General features: G+C 43.8%; 1 protein-coding gene across 1 annotated transcript in view; it reads right to left on the bottom strand.

Moving 5' to 3' along the window:
* Positions 1–25,463, bottom strand: part of LOC127431044 (short transient receptor potential channel 5-like) — a 109,422-nt gene that overhangs the window by 52,050 nt on the left and 31,909 nt on the right. The window contains exons 2-3 of the mRNA XM_051681261.1: positions 7,801–8,227; positions 628–1,149 (exon numbers count right to left, since the gene is read on the bottom strand). Coding sequence (XP_051537221.1) covers positions 628–1,149; positions 7,801–8,187 — 909 coding nt within the window. The 5' untranslated portion in view covers positions 8,188–8,227. The remainder of the gene's footprint in view (positions 1–627; positions 1,150–7,800; positions 8,228–25,463) is intronic.

Raw genomic sequence — 25,463 nt, 5'->3', positions numbered from 1 at the left:
ATAGTTTTATATTCTTCCATCATTTTTAATTTAACTTACTTCATGCTTCATGGAATTGTGGACCATTCCCTCATTAAAGACGCTAAGAACACACGTTAAGTACCACAAAATCAACAAAACTTTTGAGTAAGGACTTAAAATGCTTGCCACTGCTCTGGATGTGGGATGTGAATATGGTACACTTATTAAGGCAACACAGTGTAGTGAAACCTTATTTGATACTTGAGAAGAAAACAAAAGATTTGTGGTTGTGCTATATGACTAAACCAATACATTAGTCCCTGTTTTTAATGATTAAAGAAAAAGTTTTGAAAGTGAAACTGAGGTTGAAAGTGAACTTGCAAGTGCATCCATAACCTTGCTTATGTTCCAAACCTTTTCTTTTATTTGTGGAAGACAAAGGAAATGTTTAGTGAATGACAGCCTCAGTCACTATTTACTTTCATTGTATGGAAGGAAAAAAAGAAAGAAAAGTGAATAGTGAATAGAGACTAACATTCTGCCTAACATCTCTTTTAGTGTTCCAATGAAGAAAGAAAGTCATTTGGGTTTGGAACAACACGAGGGTGAGTAAATAACAGAATTTTCATTTTGGGTGAACTATCCCTTTAAAATTTAGATACACACCTCTTTCTGGTGGTACTTGATGGCTAGTTTGAGCTTGGCCAGGTCTCTGCCCTCACGAGGGTCCAGTTCCTCGCTGTGGTCATCTCGATGGTTCAGGATGGTCTCCAGCTCACGGGAACTGCGTGCCTGATCCAGCAGGTCTTTAGCGAAAAGTTTGCACTGCTGCGAGAGCTCCTCATACTCCTGCCAAAACTCATTCTCCACCTTACTGAGCTCCTTCAGCTCCCAGCCCAGCATGAATGCCGTCAAAATGGGGTCCTCGCTGGACAGGGCGATGAGAGAAGGGCTGGCCAGAGTTTTGTAGATGTTCAGGCGTGAACGGGAGTGGCGCAGGCTGTCCACCTCTGAGCTGGACACACACTCCACACAGTCACAGCGGATCTGGTGCGGTCGTGGGATGGTGACTTTACGTTGAACCAACAGCTTGATTATCTCATAGTTGTTAGTGTGGGCAGCCAGCATGATGGGTGTGATATCAGGTGTAAATTCAGAAAACTGCGTGTCCATCATGAGAGAAGGAATCTACATGAGTGAAAACAAGAAATAAAATACAATTAATTGGGGACTATTAATCATCTAATTATCAAGTGTGATGTTCACCCAAAAAAAAAATTCCTCCTTTACTCTCTTTCATGTCGTTACAGACCTGTAGGACTTACTTTCTTCTGAGGAACACAAAAGGAGATGTTTGACAGAATTTAACCTCTGTCACCATTCACTTTCATTGCATCTTTTTTCTCTCTTTCTCTATAATGAAAGTGAATGGTGACTGAGGCTCGCATTTTCCGTAACATCTCCTATTGTGTTTCATTAAAGAACAGATTATGACAGATTAATGACAGATTTTCTGGGTGAGCTAACCCTAAATCATTGTTTTTCTGTTGACTGTACTAAGAAAGACATAAAAGTTGCTCTTGAACATTTAATATCGTGGGTTTCGCTGAGCTGTACTTTTAATTTTGACACTTGAGCCACAGTTAAAAGGAAGAGTTGACCCAGAATAAAAATTATGTCATCATTTACTCATCCTCATCTCACTTCAAACCTGCATTACTGTCTTTGATGAGTTTTTGAAAAATACCCTGGCCAGTCTTGTTTATATATTGAAAGTTAATGAAAACTAGGGGTGTTAAGCTCCAAATTTACTGAAACACACTGTAAATGTGGTCCATTTCAACTTGTGCACTGCAAGTCTTCTAAAGCCAAATGATTGTGTAAGGAACAGAGAGAAATTTCCAAAAAGTGGCCAGGATATTTTTTCAAACATTCACCTTGTTCCATGAAAGAAAGGAAGTCATACGGATTTAGGAGTAACAAGAGGATGAGTAAATTATGACAGAATTTTAATGTTTGGGTGAACTATTTCTTCAAGGCATTTTTTCAAAAGCTTCAGATATTAAATTTATTCATCCTGATCTCTTTAGCTTTCGCCACAAAGAGGTGTGTGATTGAATTTGAAGATATTTACATTTCCATAATGGCGGAAAAAGCCACGAAAGTCAATGAATGGATTTAAAGGGATAGTTCACCCAAAAATTAAAATTCTCTCATCATTCACTCAAACTTATGCCATCACAGATGTGTATGCCATTATTTCTTCTGCAGAACACAAACGAAGATATGTGTGGGAGAGAAACAGATCAATATTTACATTTACATTTACATTTACATTTATTCATTTGGCAGACACTTTTATCCAAAGCGACTAACTAAAGAGGAAAACATAAGCAAATCATCTTAAGGAGACAGTGGTATGAAAAGTGCCATATTACAAAGTTTCACTAGCATCAGAATAGTATTCAAAACAGATTAATGTGCAACAAGAATTATGATTTTTTATTATTATTATTATTATTTTTTTCTTTTAATGACTGGGTAAGTGCTCATGGAAAAGATGTGTTTTTAGTCATTTTTTGAAGACAGAGAGTGAGTCAGCTTCACGGATGGAGTTGGGAAGGTCATTCCACCAACGTGGTACGATGAAGCTGAAAGTCCGGGAAAGTGTTTTGGTGCCTCTTTGTGTACAACAAGGCGACGTTCCTTAGCCGACCGCAGGCTTCTAGTGGGTGTGTAGCTCTGCAGAAATGATTTTAGGTATGCTGGAGCAGACCCAGTGACTGTTCTGTATGCGAGCATCAGAGCCTTGAATTTGATATGTGCATCAAATTTTACTATAGATTCTCCTGCTTGCTCAGTAGGTGCACAATGCACGGAGAATGTGAATCATCAAAAACAAAAGAAGAACTCTAACGAGAGAAAAGAGTGCTTAGGAGAGCTGCTTGAGTGTAGAGATTTATAGTTAAAAAAATGACTTAAATATTGATCTGTTTCTCACCCACATCTATCATATCACTTCTGAAGACATGGTTTTAACCACTGGAGTCTTTCGGATTACTTTTATGCTGCATTTATGTGCTTTTTGGAGCTTCAAATTTCTGGTCACCATTCACTTGCATTGTATGTACCTACAGATCTGAGATATTCTTTTAAAAATCTTAATTTGTGTTCTGAAGAACAAAGAAAGTCATGCACATCTGGGATGGCATGAGGTTGAGTAAATGATGAGGGAATTTTCATTTTTGGGTGAACTATCCCTTTAAAGAGTCAAGAACCCCACTTACAGCCAAGAGGGAAAAAGTGTATAGATGAAATTTACAAAACAAAGCTTACAGAAAATGGTCTTGATCTAAGCTCTGTACTGTATATATTTTTTCTTTTAGATTTTTCTCCTAAAAAGTATTAATTGTAGGCCTGCTATGCATCTCAGTTCAAAAAGATGGAACCTTTACTTTACTAGGGCTTTGGTCTCATCCTTAAAGTTGCTGTTAGCAATTATTTTTAGCAATTGTTTACATAAAATGTGTCTATAACTGACTGATATCACTGATGTAGGTAAGCTGAGAAATCACACCTGTTTCTATTATAGCCTGCCGTAGACTCTGTAAACAGCAAAAGAAGAACCTGACCACTGTCATTTGGATGTGCTAACCTCGAACAATGGCATGTTTAAGATTTGCAAATGCCACCCAAAACATTTGTTTGCACACAAAATTAAAATACGTTTTTACAAAAATATATTTATCGACACTTTCAGTAAGGATACATTGATGTGAAGTAAAATATGTGATTCGTTGTCTTTTTTTGGAATAGTTGGAGAATATTCTTGGCCATATACTGCGCGCCTTTACTTGTGATAATTATTTGTTCTATCAGGAAGACTCGCAGACTTGAGTGAAATTTAAGATGACATTTATTTGATGAATATAAAACAGAAATGTAATGTCCCTCTTTGGAGAGAGCCCCGTCTGGCAGTCCAAAGAAGTTGTACTCGGAACCATCATATCCTGCCGGAGATAGGAGGCAGGGGCGAGGAGCCTACCCCCATGCAGGACGGGACTCAACTGGTGGTGGTGGGGTGGTGGAGGTTGCCGCGTTAGCACATTGAAACAGCAATGTGATAGATATGCCATTAATTTGCTAATTATGTGACCCTGCTTGATTTAAATATGAGACTTATCTGCCTGTATTCATGACAGATTCCATTTATCTTTTAATTACTGTTTCAGTATTGTTAAATATTCCCGTCAGATGATATGCTGACGGGAAGTGTGTATTACGCACGATCAACCGATACTTACCACATCTGTGCAATACAGTCTACTTACCGTCTGTTTGTTAGTTTGCATCAAGTCAGACATTATCCTTTATTCAAATTGGTTCGATAATTTGTAACATCAGTATTATTTTTCTGTTTTTATTTGCAGTCACAGATAAACCAATGTTCCCTAAATGCAAAGAATACTCAATAAATGCTTTGAATATTCTTATTGCTTTGACTTCTTATGTTCTGCACAATACACCACACATTTATTTCTTATCCAAAATTATTTTTGGAGCTAGTCAATGTATAACCTGTTTTCTTTTTTTTGTTGTTGTTGTTGTTGTTGTTTTTTAATAAAAGCTATTATAGCCTATATTCCTGAATAGTGCATAATGCCCCTCCATTTACATTTGTGTCTTACATTTGTATAGTGATAAATTCTGGAATTCAGTCATGTTTCGATTAGATTATTTTGGAACGATTTATAATTATTTTACAAAAACTATTGTATTGTAAAATAATTATAAATTGTTCCAAAATAATCTAATCGAATTATGACTGAATTTCAGATTTTATCACTATATTTAGAGCCTAATATTTGGAAACATTAACAGGCCTACCTAATCCATTGATAAAAGTGGCATTAATTTAGCATGTCATTATAACGTTACACATGGTTAAAAATGAATTTAGAGATAAAAAGAAATGAATGCAATGACTGCCAGCGGTACATGTCACTTTATTGTGCTTCAGTTCTTGCACACCCTGTATTTCATGTCTTTTATTTTGAAATTTCTAGTTCCTGGTTCATGTCATGTGGTTCCCTAGTCATGTGATTCCTGTTTTCCCTCCATGTTCATGTGTCTTGTTTTCATTGGTTTACTGTTGAATTATCTTGTTTAGAGTTCTGTTTGTTCATTGGTTTGTTCTCCCATGTCCATGTATTTATACCCTCATGTTTTCCATTGTCCTTTGTGAAGTATTGTATATGTTTGGTATGCTGTTCATATCAGGTTAAGTTCATGTTCATGTTCATGTTCATGTTCATGTTCATGTTCCAAGTTTATAGTTAGGGTTTTATTGAATTTCACTTTTGTTTAATAAATTGCACTTGGGTTCTTCAATTCGTCTTCGTCTTCATCATTGCCAGTGCCAGCAGCTACGTTACAGAAATACTTCACCAACAATGAACCCAGCAATCCAACTCCTCCGCCTACATCAGGGGAATCATCCCCTGGAGGATTATGTTGAGGACTTTTGCGCTCTGGCCTGCCAGGTGGACTTTAATGAGGTTGCCCTCAAAGACTGTTTCCGATTTGGACTAAATGAGCCTATCTCCACTTTGATGCCTGGTGGTCGCAGTTCCCTCAGCCTCGCTCAGTATATCGACCTTGACCTGCAGATCACTGGTTCTACGTTCACTGTGGGGGAGGCGGATGTCAAGCCAGCGTTCCACGACATGGCCGCCGAGCCAGAGTTCCTCGTCATGGCCGCCAAGCCATCTTTTGCCCCAACGCCTGAGCCTGCTCCATGCCACGTCACAGCCACGCCTGAGCCTGCTCCATGCCACGTCACAGCCACGCCTGAGCCTGCTCCATGCCACGTCACAGCCACGCCTGAGCCTGCTCCATGCCACGTCACAGCCACGCCTGAGCCTGCTTGCTATTTGTATATACTCTTATTAATGCATAAACAATGTGGGAACAAAGATTTCTAAATAATGAATTAACTATAAACTGATGCTTTACAAATACTTTATACCGTGAAGATATAGTGTTACCTTTTAATGTTTCACAAGTTCGCATGTTCATGTAATCTTTGAATGAAGAGAAGGTAAATATATTTAGCTCGCTGTTCATAATGGAGGACTCGAGCTCGAGACTCAACCCAAGCCCAAGGTACCCCCTGGACTTCCTTATCTGATTTAGTGGTAATTAGCCATGAAGGTGGAGTTGGGGTGGTGGAGGGATGCCGGAAGAACTGTCGCAGGACAGAGATAAGTGGCGCCTTATATACGCTTACTCCAACGTTGATTGGTTTAATTAAATGTACATTTTCCTCCCGAACTTTTGTTAAGAACACCATTAAAGGAATATTTCACCCAAAAATTTAAATTCTGTCATAATTTACTCACCCTCATGTGGTTCTAACCCTGTATGACTTATTTCTTGTATGAAACACACACGCGCACACAAATGAATATTCTGTCGGTCTTTTTGATACATTAGCAGTAGGTAGGGACTCACTTTAAAACTTAAAGCACACGAAAGTGTCATAAACGTAGTCCAAGTCTTATGAAGACATACGATGGGTTTTGGTGAAGAACAACCCAAAATGTAAATAATTTTTCAGTGAAAATCTTGACATCTGTTGCGCAATCATGAATATGTGAGAGAGGCTTGTTTATGTTCACCTGTGTTGTTTTTAGCACCAAACAACAAGGTTGTTTCTCACTGTATGCCTTCAGAAGACTTGGAAATGGAAGCCTAAGTGATAATTCTGGCAGAGGACTCATTGTAAGCATTACATCATTCAATCATTCAATTTCAGCATCTCATCCAATCATGATCTAGCCCAGTGTTTCTCAACTGGTGGGTCGTGGGCCTATTCGGACTGGGTTGCGGGCAGCAGGGAAAAATTATGAACAAAGTTTTCCTCCTGTGTAATATATGTTCTGTTTGAATTATGTTTGAAATAGGAAACAAACTGGATAATAAATATAATGGACTCATAAATAAATATGCTCATCAAATTTTAAAAGGGGGGAGGAAAAACTTCCTGTATCTTTTTTTGGTTGACATCAACAACAAAAATAATGCAATTGATACATGCATTTATACTTAAACTATATTTATATAAGATAAAAGAAAATACAACCCAGGATACATTATATACAGGTTATGCTTTTTTTTATTGTTATGGTGGGTCACCACGTGATGTTCAGTGTAAAATCTGGGTCCCAAAGCAAAACCAGTTGAGAACCACTGATCTAGCCTATGCCTTTTAAGGTCCCACAGCTGTCTCTCATTACTCGTTATGCTGCGTTGCTTTCACCCACTGCCACCCTAACACCACCAGTTTAGGTCCTGTGCTGCTGTAAGGTGTAAGCTTCTCTCCCCTGCCGTCATCGCCTTCCGGCAGGATCTGATGGTCCAAGCGAGAATCCTGATGCTGAACCGTACGATGCGGCTTACACCAAAGGAAACTAATCTATCACTAACTCATATTATTCCATACTACTGAAAGAATATGATGTACCCTTAAAAAGGGTCCTTTTTAAGCTTAAAAGTGAGGCACTATCCACTGCCTTTGAAAAGAAGCAATGGAATATTAATTAACATTTTCCCTTTTTGGTTCCACATAAGAAAGATGACTTATACGGGTTTTGAACAACATTAAGGGTGAGTAAATTATGACATAATTTAAATTTTTTAGTGAACTATCCCTTTAAAATACTTTCTCCTTTCCCAGGTAATGTGGATAGATAACTATAAGTAAGCCACTCATAAGTTGTTTTCCTGAAAACTGTTTTTGCAGTTTTGTTTGCAAAAAGAAGTTACATCCTCACACACCTGTTTCTCGCCAGTGGGCTTCCTGTATGACAGCAGTAGCTCCACAGCTCCCACCACCTCCTTGCGGATGGCGTAGAGGAGCGCATCGCCCATGATCACACCGTGACTCAACAGCAGCTCCATCACCTCCAGGTTCTCATTCTCTATAGCGATGAGGAGTGCGCTGCGGCCCAATGGATCCAGACAGTTCACGTTGATGTTGTAATAGATCTCAGCCTCCTCAAGGGCCTGCTTCACTCCAGCGTAGTCGCCCTTCTCCACCGCTGAAAGATAGGCCCGCTCTTTAGCAGACAGCTCGACCTCCGCCCTCACGATCTGCAGCGGGATACGGTCGCGGTACGGGGAGTTACTAGCCCTCTTGTAGTACAGCTGCGCCATTGGGTTCATGAGGACACGGTGAAAGGGGAGACCACAAGTCCAGAGCAACCTATGCAGAGATTGAGCAGACAATCAGTCAGTCCTTTGAGAATTACGATTTTAAAATATATACAGTATTTGGACACTAAGTCACACTTTAAAATGTATTAATGATATTGCATTAGATACACAGTATCAAACTAAGAGGCATCTGCAAACAAATGCTGCTAGACCTTTTTTCAAAACTAATGTCACTTTTCTTGGCCATTTTTGCAATGAATTTCGACCAACTTGTGTCAAGGTGATTTTTAGCAGAGTAACCATGGGTGTAGTTCATTACATTACATTGGGCATCAGAAGACTACAAAGGACAGTTCGGACTGCTGAGCGGATTATTGGTTGCCCCCCTGCCCTCCCTTCAAGATCTGTACACTTCCAGAGTGAGGAAAAGGGCTGGAAAAATCACTCTGGACCCCACTCACCTAGCCCACCACCTTTTTGAACTGTTGCCTTCTGGCAGGCACTACAGAGCACTGAGCACCAGAATCGTCAGGCACAGGAACAGTTTTTTTTCCCTCAAGCTATCCATTTAATGAACAGTTAAAACTGCCCCATTGTGCAATAATTACGTACAATACACAGCTTAGTCAATTATATTTATTTAACATATCCTACCTCTTCTGCATTACATTCCCTTGCATCTGTATATAACAGATTTGTATTTGTATTTGTTCATAATTTTTTTTTCTTTTTTCTTTTTGTCTGAATGTGTATTTCTATACATATGTTTTCTATTCATTTTTTATTTGTATTCTATTTTTTTATTATTATCTCTGTCTTGTTGTATTGTTTGTGCACTGGAAGCTTCTGTCACCAAGACAACTTCCTTGTATGTGTAAGCATACTTGGCAATAAAGCTCATTCTGATTCAGATTCTGATTAACTGTGGACATGTTCCAAGAAAGTTTGACAAACAGAACATGTCCAAATACTTTGTCTTCATTTTAGAAAGTACATCTATCATTTTACAATTTGAAAAGTAACAAACTTCTTTTGTGAAATGTTTTGCTTAAAAAATGTCTGTGCTATACAGTACTTTTTTTTTCTGATGAACACTTTTTATTGATTCACAAAATTGACAAAGACAAGCAAAACATATATTCACAGAATCAACATTTAACCCCCACTATTACCCCTCCCAATCCCCAACCCCACCCTGACCCTTAACAAACATCCCTGTGGTCACACATGAGTATACACACACACACAAAAATAGATATATAAATAAAAAATAATAATATATATTATAATAATAATCACACACATTTAAAACTATACTTCTCTCTCCACTGCCCCTCCCCGAGAGCCCTCCAAGAAGGCCAAGTAGCTGCCTCGATTGCTATCAAATAAATCTAAGTTTCCCAGCCTTCTACATGACATTTCCTCGAATGCCGCCACTCTCCCCATCTCTGTGCACCACTCTTGAAATGAGGGTGCTCCAGCCGACTTCTATCCCCTTAGAACAATCTGTCTGCTGATAATAACACTGGCTATGAACCAATTTTTTATGTGTTTATCCCCTATATTAATGACCGCCCCATTGCCTAAAATACAGAGTCTGGGTCAAAATGAAATTTGAGTGCCCAATAAGTCAAACATAAAACTCTGAACCCTCAACCAAAATTCTTGGATCTTAACACACCACCAGAAAACATGGGTTGTGTCCCCATCTTCTGATTGGCATAGCCAGCAGGTGGGTGTGTCTTTCAGACCAAGCCTATACAATCTAGAGGGGGTCCAATAGAATTGATGTAAAATCTTAAATTGCATAAGATGCACCCTTGCACTTCTAGATGTAGACTTGACATTTTTTAGAATCCTAGCCCACACTCCCTCCTCCAATACCAAGTTTAAATCTTTCTCCCATAACCTCTTGTGAGAAGTTGAAGCTCTGTCCCCAAGACTCTGAATTAGCAGGGAGTAATACACTGATGCCTCATGACCTTTTCCAAAGGCAGTAATAAACACTCCAAGAGTATCTGCCGCTTTAGGGGGGTGTATGCTACTCCCAAAAATTGTACAGAGCAGGTGGTGCAGCTGTAAATACCTAAAGAACTGAGATCTGGGAATCCCAAAATGTTGAACCATATTTTCAAAGGATCTCAACACTCTGCTCTCATATAGGTATAGCGTATTAACCTCCCTCTCAATCCACTCTGTCCAGCAGAAAGGGGACTTATTAATACATAGTTTTGGGTTCAGCCATATGCTCGAGGCTACATTTAAATAAATGTCTGAATTAAACACTCTGGACACTTTTGTCCATACCGAGAGCAAATGCGAGCTAACGGGGTGTAACTTAACTTCTCCGATTTGTTTGATAGAGAGGCTTTGCAATGGAGAAATAGGAGCAAGAACTTCCGGTTCATTACAAAACCAGGGAGGGGCTCTCTCAGGTGGAAGCAACCAATGAGCCAAATGTCTGAGACCGAATGCATAATAATAAAAAAATCTTGGCTAGCCCACCTTTGTCAATCGGCCTATGCAATTTACTGAAATGTAATCTGGGATGTTTACCATTCCAAATGAAGGACTTCGCTGTGCTATCAAATTGCTTGAAATAAGAGAGGGGTACATCTATAGGAAGAGATTGTAGCAGGTAGTTGAATTTTGGAATACAATTCATTTCAATAACATTAACCTTCCCAATCATAGATAAATGTAATGAAGCTCACCTGCCCACATCGCTCGAAAAACTTTTTATTAAAGGGTCAAAATTAACTCTAACTAAATCACACAAAAAAAGAGGGCAACACTGCCAGGTGCCCCTATCCAGAGTAAAATAATCTGAAATTAATCAATTTGTTTGTACCGCCGCTACCGGGTGTCTATAAAGTAACTTAATCCATCCAATAAAAGTATTCCTGAACACATACATTTCCAAAATCTTAAAAAGATAATAAACCCCCACCCCGAATAAACCCCACATGATCTACTGTATATGTATAAGAGATGTCATAACTTCATCGATATTTTAACGTCTAGCTGGATCAGGGAAATTTGACGGTAACTCTTACACTCGCTGATCCTTTTTAAGAATCAGACTGATCTGGGCTTGTGTCTTAGTTGGCGGAAGTTTCCATTCTTTAATGATTCCATATAAACGTCTAGCAAAAGTGGAGCCAGTTCTGTAGCATAAGATCTAAAAAATTCAGCGGCAAAGCTGTCTGGCCCCGGATCCTTGCCTGTAGGCAAGGCCTTATTACCTCACCAAGCTCCTCCAAGTTTATCTCAGAATCAAAAGAATTTTTTTGCTCAGATGTCAGTTTAGGAAGTTCTAATGGTTCCACAAAGTTTCTAACATCTTCATCAGTAGACGAAGATGTGGAACTATAGAGATCAAGATAGAATTATTTAAAAGCATTATTAATATCCATGGCTGAGGTAAATATTTCACCACCAGCATATTTCACTGAGGGAATGGTAGAAAAGACTCTCTCTGTTTTATATATCTAGCCAGAAGTTTCCCTGCTTTGTACCCTGACTCAAAGTTTGACTGTCTTGCCCTGAATAGACAAAACTCCAACTTCTGCGACAAAATAGTATTATATCTGTATTTCAGTCAGGTCAATTCTCTGAGACTATTAGACGACATTTGGTGCTTCAGCCCTGCCTCGGCACTTTTAATATTCCCTTCCAATTTCATGAGTTCTTGTGCTTTGGATTTTTTGGTGAATGAGGCATACTGTATGATCCGGCCCCTAAGAACCGCCTTAAGTGCCTCCCAAGCCATGCCCACAGAGGATACTGAGGACCAGTTGGTCTCCATATAGACATTGATTTCAGTCTTTAGCATTTGTTGGAATTCAGGATTTTGCAAAAGGGATACATTAAAATGGCAACTATATGATTTCTTTTTCTCCGTATGTGGCAACACCTCTAGACATACCAGGGCATGATCTGAGACTAAAATGTTTCCAATTGAGCAATCAACAACAGATGAAATGAGGGACTTAGATATAAAAATAAAAAAATCTATTCTAGAGTAAATCTTATGGACTGATGAAAAAAATGTATAGTCCCTACCAGATGGGTTCAAAAGTCTCCAAATACGTATCTGTAAGACCAAGATTTTTACAAATGCTGTGAAGTGTCAATGTTGCTCTAAGGGGCTTGCTTCACTATGATCAAGGACTGAGTCCATCAATAGATTAAAGTCTCCTCCCAATATTATATCATGAGGGGTGCCAGCAGCTTGCAACATCCCTTCAAGATCTATAAAAAAGCCCTGATCATCCACGTTAGGTGCATAAATATTAGCCAAAATAAGACTTTGCCCCTGATTTTCAGCTAAAACAATAATGACTCTTCCTAATTTATCTTTACTCTGTTTGAGACATTTGAGTTGTAGATTGTAGTTTACTTATCAGCGTAATGGCTCTTACTTGAGCCAGTACTATAAAAAAAAAAATGCCCACCCCATATCTTTCCAAATTTTTCCACTTCCTGCGGAGAAAGGTGAATTTCTTGAAGAAACACTATATCATATTTCTTACGCTTATGAAAAAAAAAATGTATTCCACGTGGAGAGAGGCGATCCACTCATATTAACATTTGACATTTTGACATAGAAAATAGATTGTGTGTCAAAAACAAGATTATAAAGACCATATTCCAACACTGGTGTAACCATTAAAACTCGAACATCCCCCGGAACAAAGAAAAACGTGTACATTAGCCCCCGCACACGACAGCGCCAACTGGCATCCATCCCTCCAAACTCAAACAGTCCATGTACGCCTACGAGGACCCCTGCGACAACTTTGCCATTGGATTGCTCAAGTCCAGTGTTTCTATACAAATTTTGTGAGACAGAATTACACAGCAAAAGATAATCTATAAAACAAACTCCAGCCAATAGGTGGAACAAACTCAAATAGCGTGTAGATTCATCCACAAAACTGTCCCAAAGGTGTGCCACACTGCAAAATAAACTCCAGCCGCTAGGTGGAACCGGCACCAATAAAACGTTTAGTTTCCTCAAACAGTCAAGCGAATGATCAGTGAGCCGGTCCATTCGGCTGCAATGTGAGTATCACAAAATTACTTACTTACTCTATTGACTTTATTTAGGACATCGCTTGCTGTGGGCATGTGAATGTTTTACGGCCCTCATTAGCATCTATTCTCAATTTGGCCGGGAATATCAGTGGAAAAGCGACCTTCTGTTGATGTAAAAGTTTCTTGCATTCCTTGAATCAATCACATTTCTCTCTTGTCGAATTCGCAAGTCTGCAAACAAGAAAATGCTGTGGTTTTTCCAAGAAAGCCTTCCTTTACTCCTTGCCTCACGTAACACGATCATTTATCGGATGATCTCAGAAATTTGGCCAGAATTGATCGGGACCTGTCTCCCTCCATGGATCTACACGCCGGAACCCTGTGAGCTCACTTGATTTCCAGCTTATGGCCTGTTAATGTCGAGCAGATTCGGAAGGAGCCCATCCAGGAATTTCACCATATCCCAACCCTCTTTGGCCTCAGGAATTCCGACAATACGGACGCTATTCCGCCAGCTACAGTTATCCATGTCCTCTAACTTCTCCCAGTCATGCTCCAAATACACCTTGGTTGCTAGCAGATTAGCAGATAATTCCCTCTCCGATGACTCCAGATAATCGATCCGTTTCTCGGCATCCCCCACTCTTGTAACCATCTCAGAGAACTTCGCCTCCATGGCAGTGATCGATCGACGTATGACAGCCAGATCCTCCATGTCAGCAACGACCTTCGTCAGCATTGCTGACATGCCCAGCAACTCTCGCCGCATTTCCCGCATTTCTCCGACCAAATTGACTCCCTGGCTCGCGGCCCTTTCGGGGGTATCAGCTTGAGCACGTAAGTGTCTTTTAATGTCTCGAGAGCCTGAGAATTTTTAATTCTTTGACATATTGTCCTCCTAGAACAGTTATGAAACAGAGTGGATCGAATCTCACTGGTTTATAGCATTAAAAGTGTTAAAACCAGCAAAGTGCAAAGAGCTCACCGTTCAAACGTCAGATCCTCGCATGCCATCACCCTTTACGGTACTTCTTGATAATAAATTCTTCTTTATTTTCTAATCAATGCAATGAAATTCATAACATTAAATGTGGCTTAGGTGTCCAAATACCTTTTAAGGCCATTGTATTTCATTCATATTTGAATGGGGCTTTTACATTTTTTACCTTTATTAAAAAGCATACACTCAATTTATAAGTCTTTTATAATACAAACCAAAGCAGAACAAAACAAATAATAATAATAATACGTTTTATTTATATAGCGCCCTTTCAACAAGCTCAAGGACACTTTACACTCTATAGACATTTAACAGGACAAAGTACATTAATATACATTTCAACAGAAGTTACAATCTCAAATATAAAGGGGGAAAGAAAACAGCAATCAATAATAGATAGATAATGCACTGAGAAAAGATGTGTTTTAAGCTGAGATTTAAAGATAGAAATAGAGGAGATGTCACGGAGTCTCTGAGGTAGAGAGTTCCACAGTTTAGGTGCAATTACACTGAAGGATCTCCCACCAAAAGTGGATAGATGAAATCTGGGGATAGACAACAATTTGGAATTGGAAGAACAAAGAGTGCGTGCAGGTGTGTATGGATGCAGCAGATCACATATATAATGAGGTGCCAGATCATTGAGGGCTTTGTATGTCAGGAGAAGCATTTTAAACTTAATATGGCATGAGACAGGCAGCCAAGACTAGACAAGATGGGAGTAATGTGTGCAGAAGGCTTGGCATTAGTGAGAACTCTAACTGCATAGTTTTGGATGTATTGTAATCGGGCAATAGTTTTAGCTGGTAGGCCAGTAAAGAGGCAGTTACAGTAGTCAAGATGTGATGTTATGAAAGCATGAATTCGTGATTCTGCATCCTTCAAACTGAGAATGGGTCGAAGTCATGCAATGTGACGTAGATGGAAGAAAGCAGTTTTATTGATGGTTCTGATGTGGGCTTCAAAAGTAATATATGGATCAAAAGTGATTCCCAGATTCTTAATGGTTTTAGAGGGTTTGGTCAGATTTCCATCAATATTGACACAAATGTCAATATTTCTTATAAGTGTTTGTGGCCCAGAAATCATGATCTCAGTTTTGTCAGCATTGAATTTCAGGAAATTACTGTTTAACCAAATTTTTACATCATTGATACAGGCAGTTAATGAGCTGATGGCATGTGTTTCATCAAAACATGCAGATGTATAAATCTGGGTGTAATCAGCATAGCAGTGATAACTGAGACCATGATGACGGATGATCTGACCAAGTGGGAGAACGTAAATTATGAACAGTAGTGGGCCCAGTACAGAACCCTGGGGGATACCCTGAGTGAGAGGAGCGATAGGGAATTTGTTTTTCTGAATCAAGATGAAATATTGTCTGTTAGTGAGGTAGGAAGAAAACCAGGATAGAGCAGTGCCAGTAATACCAATATCTGAAAGTTGGGAAAGAAGTGTTTTGTGGCATACTGTGTCAAAAGCAGAACTCAGGTCAAGCAAGATCAGAATACTGAGATCTCCAGAGTCAGCAGAGAGGAGGAGATCATTAATAACCTTCAAGAGAGCAGTTTCAGTGCTGTGGAATAGGAGAAAACCAGATTGGAAAGGGTCATAGAGATTATTGGCTGCAAGATATGATTGTAACTGGGAGGCTACAACTTTTTCCAGAAGGCAGGTTAGAAATAGGACAATAGTTGCAGAGGGAAGATGGATCTAAGTTGGGAACTTTAAGGACTGGTGTAACAGTGGCAATTTTAAGATCAGTAGGAACAATGGCAGATGCAAGAGGTGTGTTTATCACATGCAAAATAGGTGCCAAAATGACTGACTCACAGTGTTTAAGAAGGGAGGTTGGGGCAGGGTCCATCTGACAGGATGATGAGTTTGAATGTAAAATTAGATCACTGACTGATGATGGGCTAGTGGGAGTGAAGGAGGAGAAAGGGTGAATAGGGTGTTCAGACAGACATTCGTGGAGAAGATCTTCAGAAATGGTTGACGTGAATGTTTGGTAAATGGAAACAATTTTATCTTGAAAGAAGTGCAGAAATGAGTCACAAAGTTCATCAGAGCTGTGTGAGTCCTGAGCCGGCAAGTGAATTAGCTTGTTCACCGTAGCAAAGAGGGCTCTAGGTCTACAACTTGCTTTTTGGATGATAGAGGAGAAGTACATTTATGTGCAGTGTTGAGTGCTGTACTTCAGCTGATGTTCCTTAAAAGCTAAGGAATGTACAGTGAGGCCTGTTTTTCTACAGAGTCGTTCAAGATGACAACCCGCTCTCTTCAATGCCCGCAGTTCAGGAGTAAACCAAGGTGATGAGCGAGAAGAGGGCACCAGCTTTGTTTTGATGGGGGTGTGCTCTTCAAGAGCAGCTGAGATAGCTGAATTATAATTTGAGAGGATATTTGAAGGACAAGACAGTTTCGAAGAGTCAGAAAGTAAAGGTGCATAGACAGAGGTGGAGAATGATGAGGGGTTGACTGCTTTGAGGTTGTGATAAGATACCACAGTTTTCTTGTATGACTTACAGCGAGGAAAATTAAATGAAAATTCTATAAGTTTGTGATCCGCGATGCTAATTTGTGTAACAATTGTAGAAACATTATTAAGACCTGATGTACAAACTAAGTCAAGTATATGACCATGGGAATGGGTAGACAAATTTACATGCTGTGTTAAATTGAAGCATTCAAGAACATTCATGAGTTCAGTTACATTTAAACAGTCAGTATCAACATGGATATTGAAATCACCAAGCAGTATAACATGGGGAGATATAGCACAGGCAAGAGTGAGTATTTCACTAAGTTCAGAGAAAAAGTGAGGCTGATACTTTGGAGGTCGATAAATCAATAACACAATGAGAGGAGTTTCATCAACAATCTTGAGAGCCAGATATTCAAAAGACATGACATTATGAAATTCAGTCAAAACCGCCAAAAACATGCCATCTCGACAAACAACAGCTAGTCTGCCTCCCTTGCCATGAGGTTGAGGTTTAGACAAATATTTTTATCCATGGGGATAAGCAAATTTAGTTGTAGAAAATCATTAGGTGTTTGCCAGGTTTCAGTTAGCAGAAGTATGTCCAGTTCCCTATCTGTCACTCACTCGACGTTGGTGTCGATGTAGTGACACTAGGGGTCACTCTTGGGAGCCCGAGACACCTCTGGTCATTGATAAAAAGCCAATGAAAATTGGCGAGTGGTATTTGCATGCCACTCCCCCGAACATACGGGTATAAAAGGAGCTGGTATGCAACCACTCATTCAGATTTTCTCTTCGGAGCCGAACGGTCATGCTCATTGAGCTGAATACTACTGTTCATTCACCTGCTGGATCTGACGGCGCATTTCAGCGGCTTCTCCCTCCTCTGCACTGGTGCACTGCAGAGAATGCCCCTGGGCGCTTCGGCAGAAAAACTAGAGAGTATATTTTCTGAAAGAGCATTTTTCCCCTCTAAAAGAGTATATATTTCTCTAAAAGAGCGCACACACGGAACGTCTTTTTAAAGACGCGTCTTTTTAAAGATGCTTTTCCGATTGTGTGTTATTCCTGGTTGTGCTCGTTATCTCTCGCCTTCTAACGGTCACGATCACTGTCTTTCATGTCTGGGCACTGCTCACGCGGAGACAGCATTCGTGGATGGTCACATTCTCATTGCGAGAATGTGTCCATGGCAACGTTGCGGTCGCGGCTCGCCTTCGTAAGGAAGCGAGCCACCCCAGAGGCTCCCGCCTCGGTCCTTTTACCCACGGGTTTGAGGCCAGCGCGGCTAGCACTGGGGGCGATTTGGGGACCCCAATGGGACCGCTTCCGCCGGGTATCCCCCCGCGGACCTCCCATTCCCCAGCACGCTCGTCTGCCCCGATCGGCTTCCGGGTGAGTCCGCCAGCTCGTTTCACGGCGAGTTCGACCTCTTATTCGGAGCCCGCGAAAGTGATGAGCTCTCGAGCGCAGCATCGGAGAGCGGGCTCGTCCAGTCAGAAGCCTCGGCTGGGCTCCTCCCTTCGGGGTCGATCGCCCAGTCACAGGCTGACCCGGAGATGACGACATGCTTTCCCGGACAGCCGCGAGCGTCGGTTAGAGTGGATTTCACCGCTCTTCCCTGAACCCTCGCGGCTCTGTGATTGGTTCCTGGGCTTGCGGCGCCGCTCAAAGCCACGCCCTGCCCCATTCCTTTCTTCCCGGAAGTGCATGAAAAGCTGACAAGGTCGCGGGAGGCACCTTTTACTGCCCGGTCCCGATCTTTTCAGCTTCCCCGCTCTCACTACCCTCGATGGTGGGGCGGCCAAGGGTTATTCGGCAATCCCCCGGTGGATAAAGGCGCTCGCGGTGCACCTATGCCCGCAGAGCGCCGCCACCTGGCGTGGGTGCCCAAAGCCCCCGTCCAAGGCCTGTAGGTTTACGTCGTCTCTGACGGTCAAAGCCTACAGCACTGCTGGACAAGCCGCCTCCGCCCTGCACGCCATGGCTCTCCTGCAAGTCCGCCAAGGCGCTAAAGGAACTGCACGAGGGTAGTTCCGCCCCGGGATTGATGCAGGAACTGCGCTCGGCGACCGACCTCACTCTCCGAGCGACGGAGGTCACGGCGCGGTCTCCCGGGCGGACGATGGCCACACTAGTGGTCCAGGAGCGCCACTTTTGGCTCAACCTGGTCGAGATGGGTGAGGCCGACAGGACACGATTCCTTGCTGCCCCCATTTTCCAGGCGGGCCTATTCGGCGACACCGTCGAGGACTTTGCCCAGCAGTTCTCGATGGTAGAGCAGTAGATGGATGCTAGCCGGCTTGTCCTGCCCCGGCGTGGCTCAAGATCCTGCACCCCAACTACTCATCGCCGAGGGTGTCCCCCTGCGGTGACTGCACCAGCTCCGCCGCAGCCCGCCCCTCCGGCCCGGCCCCGGCGTGGAGCCCACCGCAGGAAGCCGACGCCACCCGTCTCACAGCCGGCACCGAAGAACCCACGGAGGTCTTCGAAGCGCCCCTGAGACGGGTGACCCAGGGACAACGAAACCCGCTGCTCTGGAGCTGGTAAGCAGATCTTCTTTTTGTTACCTTTTGCATTTAATTGCGCTGCATGCCCAAGTGGCTGCAGTACTCAAGAGCTCCGCAAGAGTGGTTTCCTTGTTCCCTGGGTCACATATTCGGTGTGTACGGCTGGCATCACGACCACCGTCCACCACTCCATTTGGCAGGTTGGCGCTCCAGCGGCGGTCTCCCGCCCTGAGTACCCAGCTGTGGCACAAATCCGCCCCCGATGTGACAGTCTCCACGGGTCATGAGGACAGGCCTCTTCCTCCCCCGTCCCAGGCTGTTCCGGGGGTGGTCACAAGGAGCCAGGTAAGTGCTTCGATGTCCTCGGACTCAGCACGGCCACGATGTGGTGTGGCACCTCAAGCTCCGCCCCGCCGCGAGGCCCCACCCGCCGGTACATCCGATGATGTTTTCCCTTTGGTTCCCCTTGCGCGGAACTCGGACGCATGGCTTGCGCTTTCCAGTCCGTCGCGAGGGCTGGTCCAGACCGTCCGACTTGGCTGCACGATTCACTTCGCTGGGCATCCGCCCAGGTCCAGCGGTGTCCACTTCACCTTGGTGAAAGATGGAAACGCTGCTACCTTGCGCGGAGATCGCTACCCTCCTACGGAAGGACGCGATAGAACCTGTCCCTCCAGCCGAGATGAAGAAGGGGTTTTACAGCCCCTATTTCATTGTACCGAAAAAAGGCGGTGGGTTGCGGCCAATCTTGGACCTGCGAGTACTGAACCGGGCCTTACACAGACTCCTGTTCAAGATGCTGACGCAAAGACGCATTCTAGCAAGCGTCCGGCATCAAGATTGGTTCGCGGCGGTAGACCCGAAGGATGCGTACTTTCACGTCTCGATCCTTCCTCGACACAGACCCTTCCTGCGGTTTGCGTTCGAGGGTCAGGCGTATCGGTACAAGTTCTCCCTTTCGGCCTGTCCCTGTCTCCTCGCATCTTTATGAAGATCGCAGAGGCTGCCCTTGCCCCGTCAAGGGAGGTGGGCATTCGCATGCTCAACTATCTCGACGACTGGCTAATCCTAGCTCACTCTCGAGATGGGTTATGTGCACACAGGGACCTGGTGCTCTCACACCTCAGCCGACTAGGGCTTCGGGTCAGCTGGGAAAAGAGCAAGCTCCTCCCGGTTCAGAGCATCTCTTTTCTCGGTTTGGAGTTGGACTCAGTCTCCTTGACGGCGCACCTTACGAACAAGCGCGCCCAGTCGGTGCTGGCCTGTTTGAAGGCGTTCAAACAGAAAACAGCGGTTCCACTGAAACATTTTCAGAGGCTCCTGGGGCATATGGCGTCCTCGGCGGTGGCCACCCCGCTCGGGTTGATGCATATGAGGCCGCTTCAGCACTGGCTCCAGACTCGAGTCCCGAGACGGGCATGGCGCCACGGGACACACCGCGTGGCCATTACATCGGTCTGTCACCGTCTTTTCAGCCCTTGGACCGGCCTCTCGTTTCCACGAGCAGGTGTTCTGCTAGAACTGGTCTCCAGGCGTGTCGTGGTCACGACAGATGCCTCCAAAATGGGCTGGGGCGGTGTTGGCAACGGGCACGCAGCCGCCGGCCTCTAGACGGGTCCGCAGCTGCGTTGGCACATCAACTGCCTTGAGTTACTGGCAATTCTGCTCGCCCTGCGGAGGTTCCGGCCGTTGATCCAGGGCAAGCACGTGCTAGTTTGGACAGACAGCACGGCAGCGGTAGCATATGTCAACCGCCAAGGTGGTCTGCGAACCGCTGTATGTCATAACTCGCCCGCCGTCTACTCCAACGGAGTTAGCAGCACCAAGTCGCTGCAAGCCACTCACATCCCGGGCAACCTCAACACTTCGGCGGACGCGCCGTAACAACAGGTTACCCTCAAGGGAGAGTGGAGACTCCACCTTCAGGTGGTCCAGCTGATTTGGAGTCGATTCAGTCAGGCACAGGTGCACCTGTTCGCCTCCCAAGAATCCTCCCACTGCCCGCTCTGGTACGCCCTCACCGAGGCCTTCCTCAGCATAGATGCGCTGGCACACAGCTGGTCCCCTGGCATTCGCAAATATGCGTTTTCCCCAGTGAGCCTGCTCGCACAGACCCTGTGCAAGGTCAGGGAGGACGAGGAGAAGGTCGTCCTGGTAAGCACCCTACTGGCCTGCCCAGACGTGGTGCTCCGACCTCACGCTCCTCGTGACAGCTCCCCCCGGGCAAATTCCCCTGAGAAAGGCCCTTCTTTCTCAGGGAAGGGGCACCATCCGGCACCCACGCCCAGACCTCCGGGATGCGGAAGACCTAAGCTGTCTCCCACCTGCGGTGGTAGACACATTCACTCAGGCTAGGGCTCCCTCTACGAGGCGCCTGTATGCCTTTTAAGTGGTGTCTGTTCGCTAAGTGGTGTTCTTCCCATCAGGAAGACCCCCAGAGGTGCGCAGTCAGATCAGTGCTTTCCTTCCTGCAAGAGAGGTTGGAAGGGAGGCTGTCCCCTTCCACCTTGAAGGTGTACGTTGCTGCCATAGCAGCACACCATGACGCAGTCGACGGTAAGTCCTTAGGGAAGCATGATCTGATCATCAGGTTCCTAAGAGGCGCCAGGAGGCTGAATCCCTCCAGGCCACGCCTTGTTCCCTCATTGGACCTCTGTAGTTTTTCAGGGTCTACAGAGAGCCCCCTTTTGAGTTTTGCAGTCAGCCGGGCTTAAGGCACTCTCCTTGAAGACTGCCCTCCTGACTGCGCTCACTTCCATCAAGAGGGTAGGTGACCTGCAAGCGTTCTCTGTCAGCGAAACATGCCTGGAGTTCGGTCCGGGCTATTCTCACGTGATCCTGAGACCCCCGACCGGGCTATGTGCCCAAGGTTCCCACCACTCCTTTTAGGGACCAGGTGGTGAACCTGCAAGCGCTGCCCCAGGAGGAGGCAGACCTAGCCCTGTCGTTGCTGTGTCCGGTGCGCGCTTTACGCATCTATTTGGATCGCACGCAGAGCTTTAGAATCTCTGAGCAGCTCTTTGTCTGCTTTGGTGCACAGCGGAAAGGAAGCACTGTCTCCAAGCAGAGCATCGCCCACTGGCTCATTGACGCCATAACTATGGCATGTCTCGCCCAAAACATGCCGCCCCCGGTAGGGCTACGAGCCCATTCTACCCGTGGTGTAGCGGCTTCTTGGGCCCTGGCCAGAGGTGCCTCTCTAACAGACATTGCAGAGCAGCGGGCTGGGCAACACCCAACACCTTTGCAAGGTTCTACAACCTCCGGGTGGAACCGGTTTCGTCCCAGGTAGTGGCACGCAACACAAGCGGATAAGCCCGGGATAGCTGGCCGGGTGTATCGCTTGCACATAGCGCCTTCCACCTCCTTTTGAGCTGAAGACGTGCGCTGTTAATTCCCAGTAGTGTTCACAAAAGTTGTTCCCTGGTTGACTTCCTCCGAGCCCTGTGGCAGTCGAGTTTTCGGAGAGACTCGCTGCCGGCCCAGTACACGCGCTAACTAAGAGCCCGGTTCTGGGGTAGGTGCTCCGCATGTGGCGGTTCCCTGTAAGGCTAACCCCATGCGATCTATATCTTCCACTAGTTCGTTTCCCTACTGGCAAACTGCGTCTTCCTTGGGCAGAGCCCCTCAGTCTCCATGTTGTAGTAACTCCTCCCCCATTGGGTAGGATCTACCTTGAAGGCTCTCCACATGGTTGGAAAGACCATGTGATGTATTCTTCCACTTAAATATCCCCCCCTCTCTTGGGGCGAGGTGTGGTCTCCACGGTGTCCTCCCCTTGGGAGGGACACCCCCCGACTAGACCTGGCGGCCCAGTCGGATAATCCTCCTTCTTTTTTAGGGAGTGGAAAAAGAGAAGGGGAAAGAGGCCACGACTGGGTTAAGCCTGTCTCTATCTCTGGGTAGTCGACTTGTCCCCAAAAAGGGCCGTTCGACACTCATAACTGTGTTGGGGGAGGTTACGTGTCGACCTGGTGTGCTGGCTATGAGGCACATAGCAAGTCTGCCCACCACACACCGCCAGTTCACGTAACACAGTTCAGCCTTGTGGCGTTTTGTATAGGGACCCCTAGTGTCACTACATCGACACCAACGTCGAGTGAGTGACAGATAGGGAACGTCATGGTTACTGGTGTAACCTCCGTTCCCTGATGGAGGGAACGAGACGTTGGTCCCTCCTGCCACAACGCTGAACTACCCGCTGAAATGGCCGGACTTTATATCGGCTCCTCAGCGTAAAACCTGAATGAGTGGTTGCATACCAGCTCCTTTTATACCCGTATGTTCGGGGGAGTGGCATGCAAATACCACTCGCCAATTTTCATTGGCCTTTTATCAAAGACCAGAGGTGTCTCGGGCTCCCAAGAGTGACCCCTAGTGTCACTACATCGACACCAACGTCTCGTTCCCTCCATCAGGGAACGGAGGTTACACCAGTAACCATGACGTTTTTTATCAGTGATGAATTCATTGAGAATTGAGGCCTTGTCCGTTAGAGAGCGACAGTTCAATAGTGCCAAATCCTGATGAACAAATCTAAATTGTTTTGATGTGGAGTAGTGGTCATCCTTAGTTAAATGCCTCAGTGAAAGTGAGTCTGAGCGCCTTGCCGATGCAACATCAGTTTTACAGCACCATCTTTTTGTCCAGATAGATGGAATTGCTGTGGGAGATGAATGATAGACAGACTGGAGATTCCGTGGTGAGAGATGGATATACCGTGGCCGCCGGAGGATTCCGAATTCACAACAGATTTCATATGTCTTAGAGTCTAAACGCGGAAAATAAAATATTACAGTTGGGGTACTCGAGTTCGGACACGGAGTCACGAGTCCAATTTTAAAGGACTTGGACTTGTCACGGACTTGGATGCATTTTTACTTTGACTTGACTCAGACTCGAGCCTTTTGGAGTCTGGCCGAGTCCATGGGATTTGTGATGCAATGAAAAACAAACAAACAAAAAAAAATTACGTAACATAGGGTGACAATATGTCCTCTTTTTCCCAGACATGTACTCTTTTTCAGACCTGAAAAAAGTGTCCGGCTGGGATTTCAAAATTGCCTCTAAATGTCTGGGATTTGGCTTTGTCTTCATATTGATGTGCTCTCTACAGTTAGTACTATCATACATTCTGTGTATTTGATACTGCACATCAGTTTCACACATATATATCCTTATGTGTGGTTATTCTGGCTGAAAGCAGCAGCGTGCACTCTTTCAAAGTACTTTTTTTAACTCTCTCACCCGCACGACCGTGGTTTATGTGTCTGCGGGAAAGAGATCGGCATTCGCCAGACGTGCTCTGCCGCTCTCATCCAGAAATATCAATAACGAAAGTACACTTTAAAAAGGATGTTCCCCAACTCTGCAAGTTATTAAATAGAACACGTTTTATCAGACTCACGCTTACTACGCAAAGTCATTTCTAACTGAAAATGTTGACTATGTCAAGACAAAATCAAATGAACTATGTATCAGGGACATTTAAACTAATATGATGGATGAAATAGACCATGATGGAAATTGTACAACTCAGTCCGTCACGTATTGTAGTGCAACCTCTGTGTATTACCTGTAAAGCTGGCACTTGCGTTTCAATGGCAAAAAAGTCCGAAAATACAACAAAGAACACACATTATATTTAGTTATCCATACTAAATATAATGTGAAAAGAATGAAACGTCAGCCCAAGGTGAGTTTGATCTTGACTTTAGGGAAGTAGGCTACACCTGGACACTGCAAGTGGAATGAAAAGTGTGGAGTGTAGTACTGTTGTATATAAATATTCTTTTAATGGTATTTGATCTTTTCTGCTAATATTTTCTGTTGTTGTATTTAATTTTATGGGCACTATTACATGTTTTAATATTACCATTTATTAAATGTAGTAAACACATTAAATGTATTTAATTAATTACATTAAATGTATTTCATGCATAATTTTAGATAAAACTAAACTAAATTGAATGGACAAATTCAAAATCAAGAAGTAATAAAACTAAATTAAAATGTAAAATAATAATAACTCTGGTTGTAATGACTAACGCAGCTTTCACTTTCTTTGGTGTATGTTTGAGTGGAGGGGAAAAGCAACAAATAATTGAAATGTCAACAGAACACAATAAGAAGTGTGTTGAAGGACAGTTTTCTCTTCATACACCTAAAGCATATGTTTTCATTCTGAAACCACTTTGAAATTTGTTCAGCAGGATACTAATCATTTGTTTTTTGCATTTATATT

The sequence above is a fragment of the Myxocyprinus asiaticus genome, chromosome 40, assembly GCF_019703515.2.
Source record: "Myxocyprinus asiaticus isolate MX2 ecotype Aquarium Trade chromosome 40, UBuf_Myxa_2, whole genome shotgun sequence".
In the NCBI taxonomy this organism is placed as follows: Eukaryota; Metazoa; Chordata; class Actinopteri; order Cypriniformes; family Catostomidae; genus Myxocyprinus; species Myxocyprinus asiaticus.
This window is presented reverse-complemented; position numbering and strand designations above follow the sequence as displayed.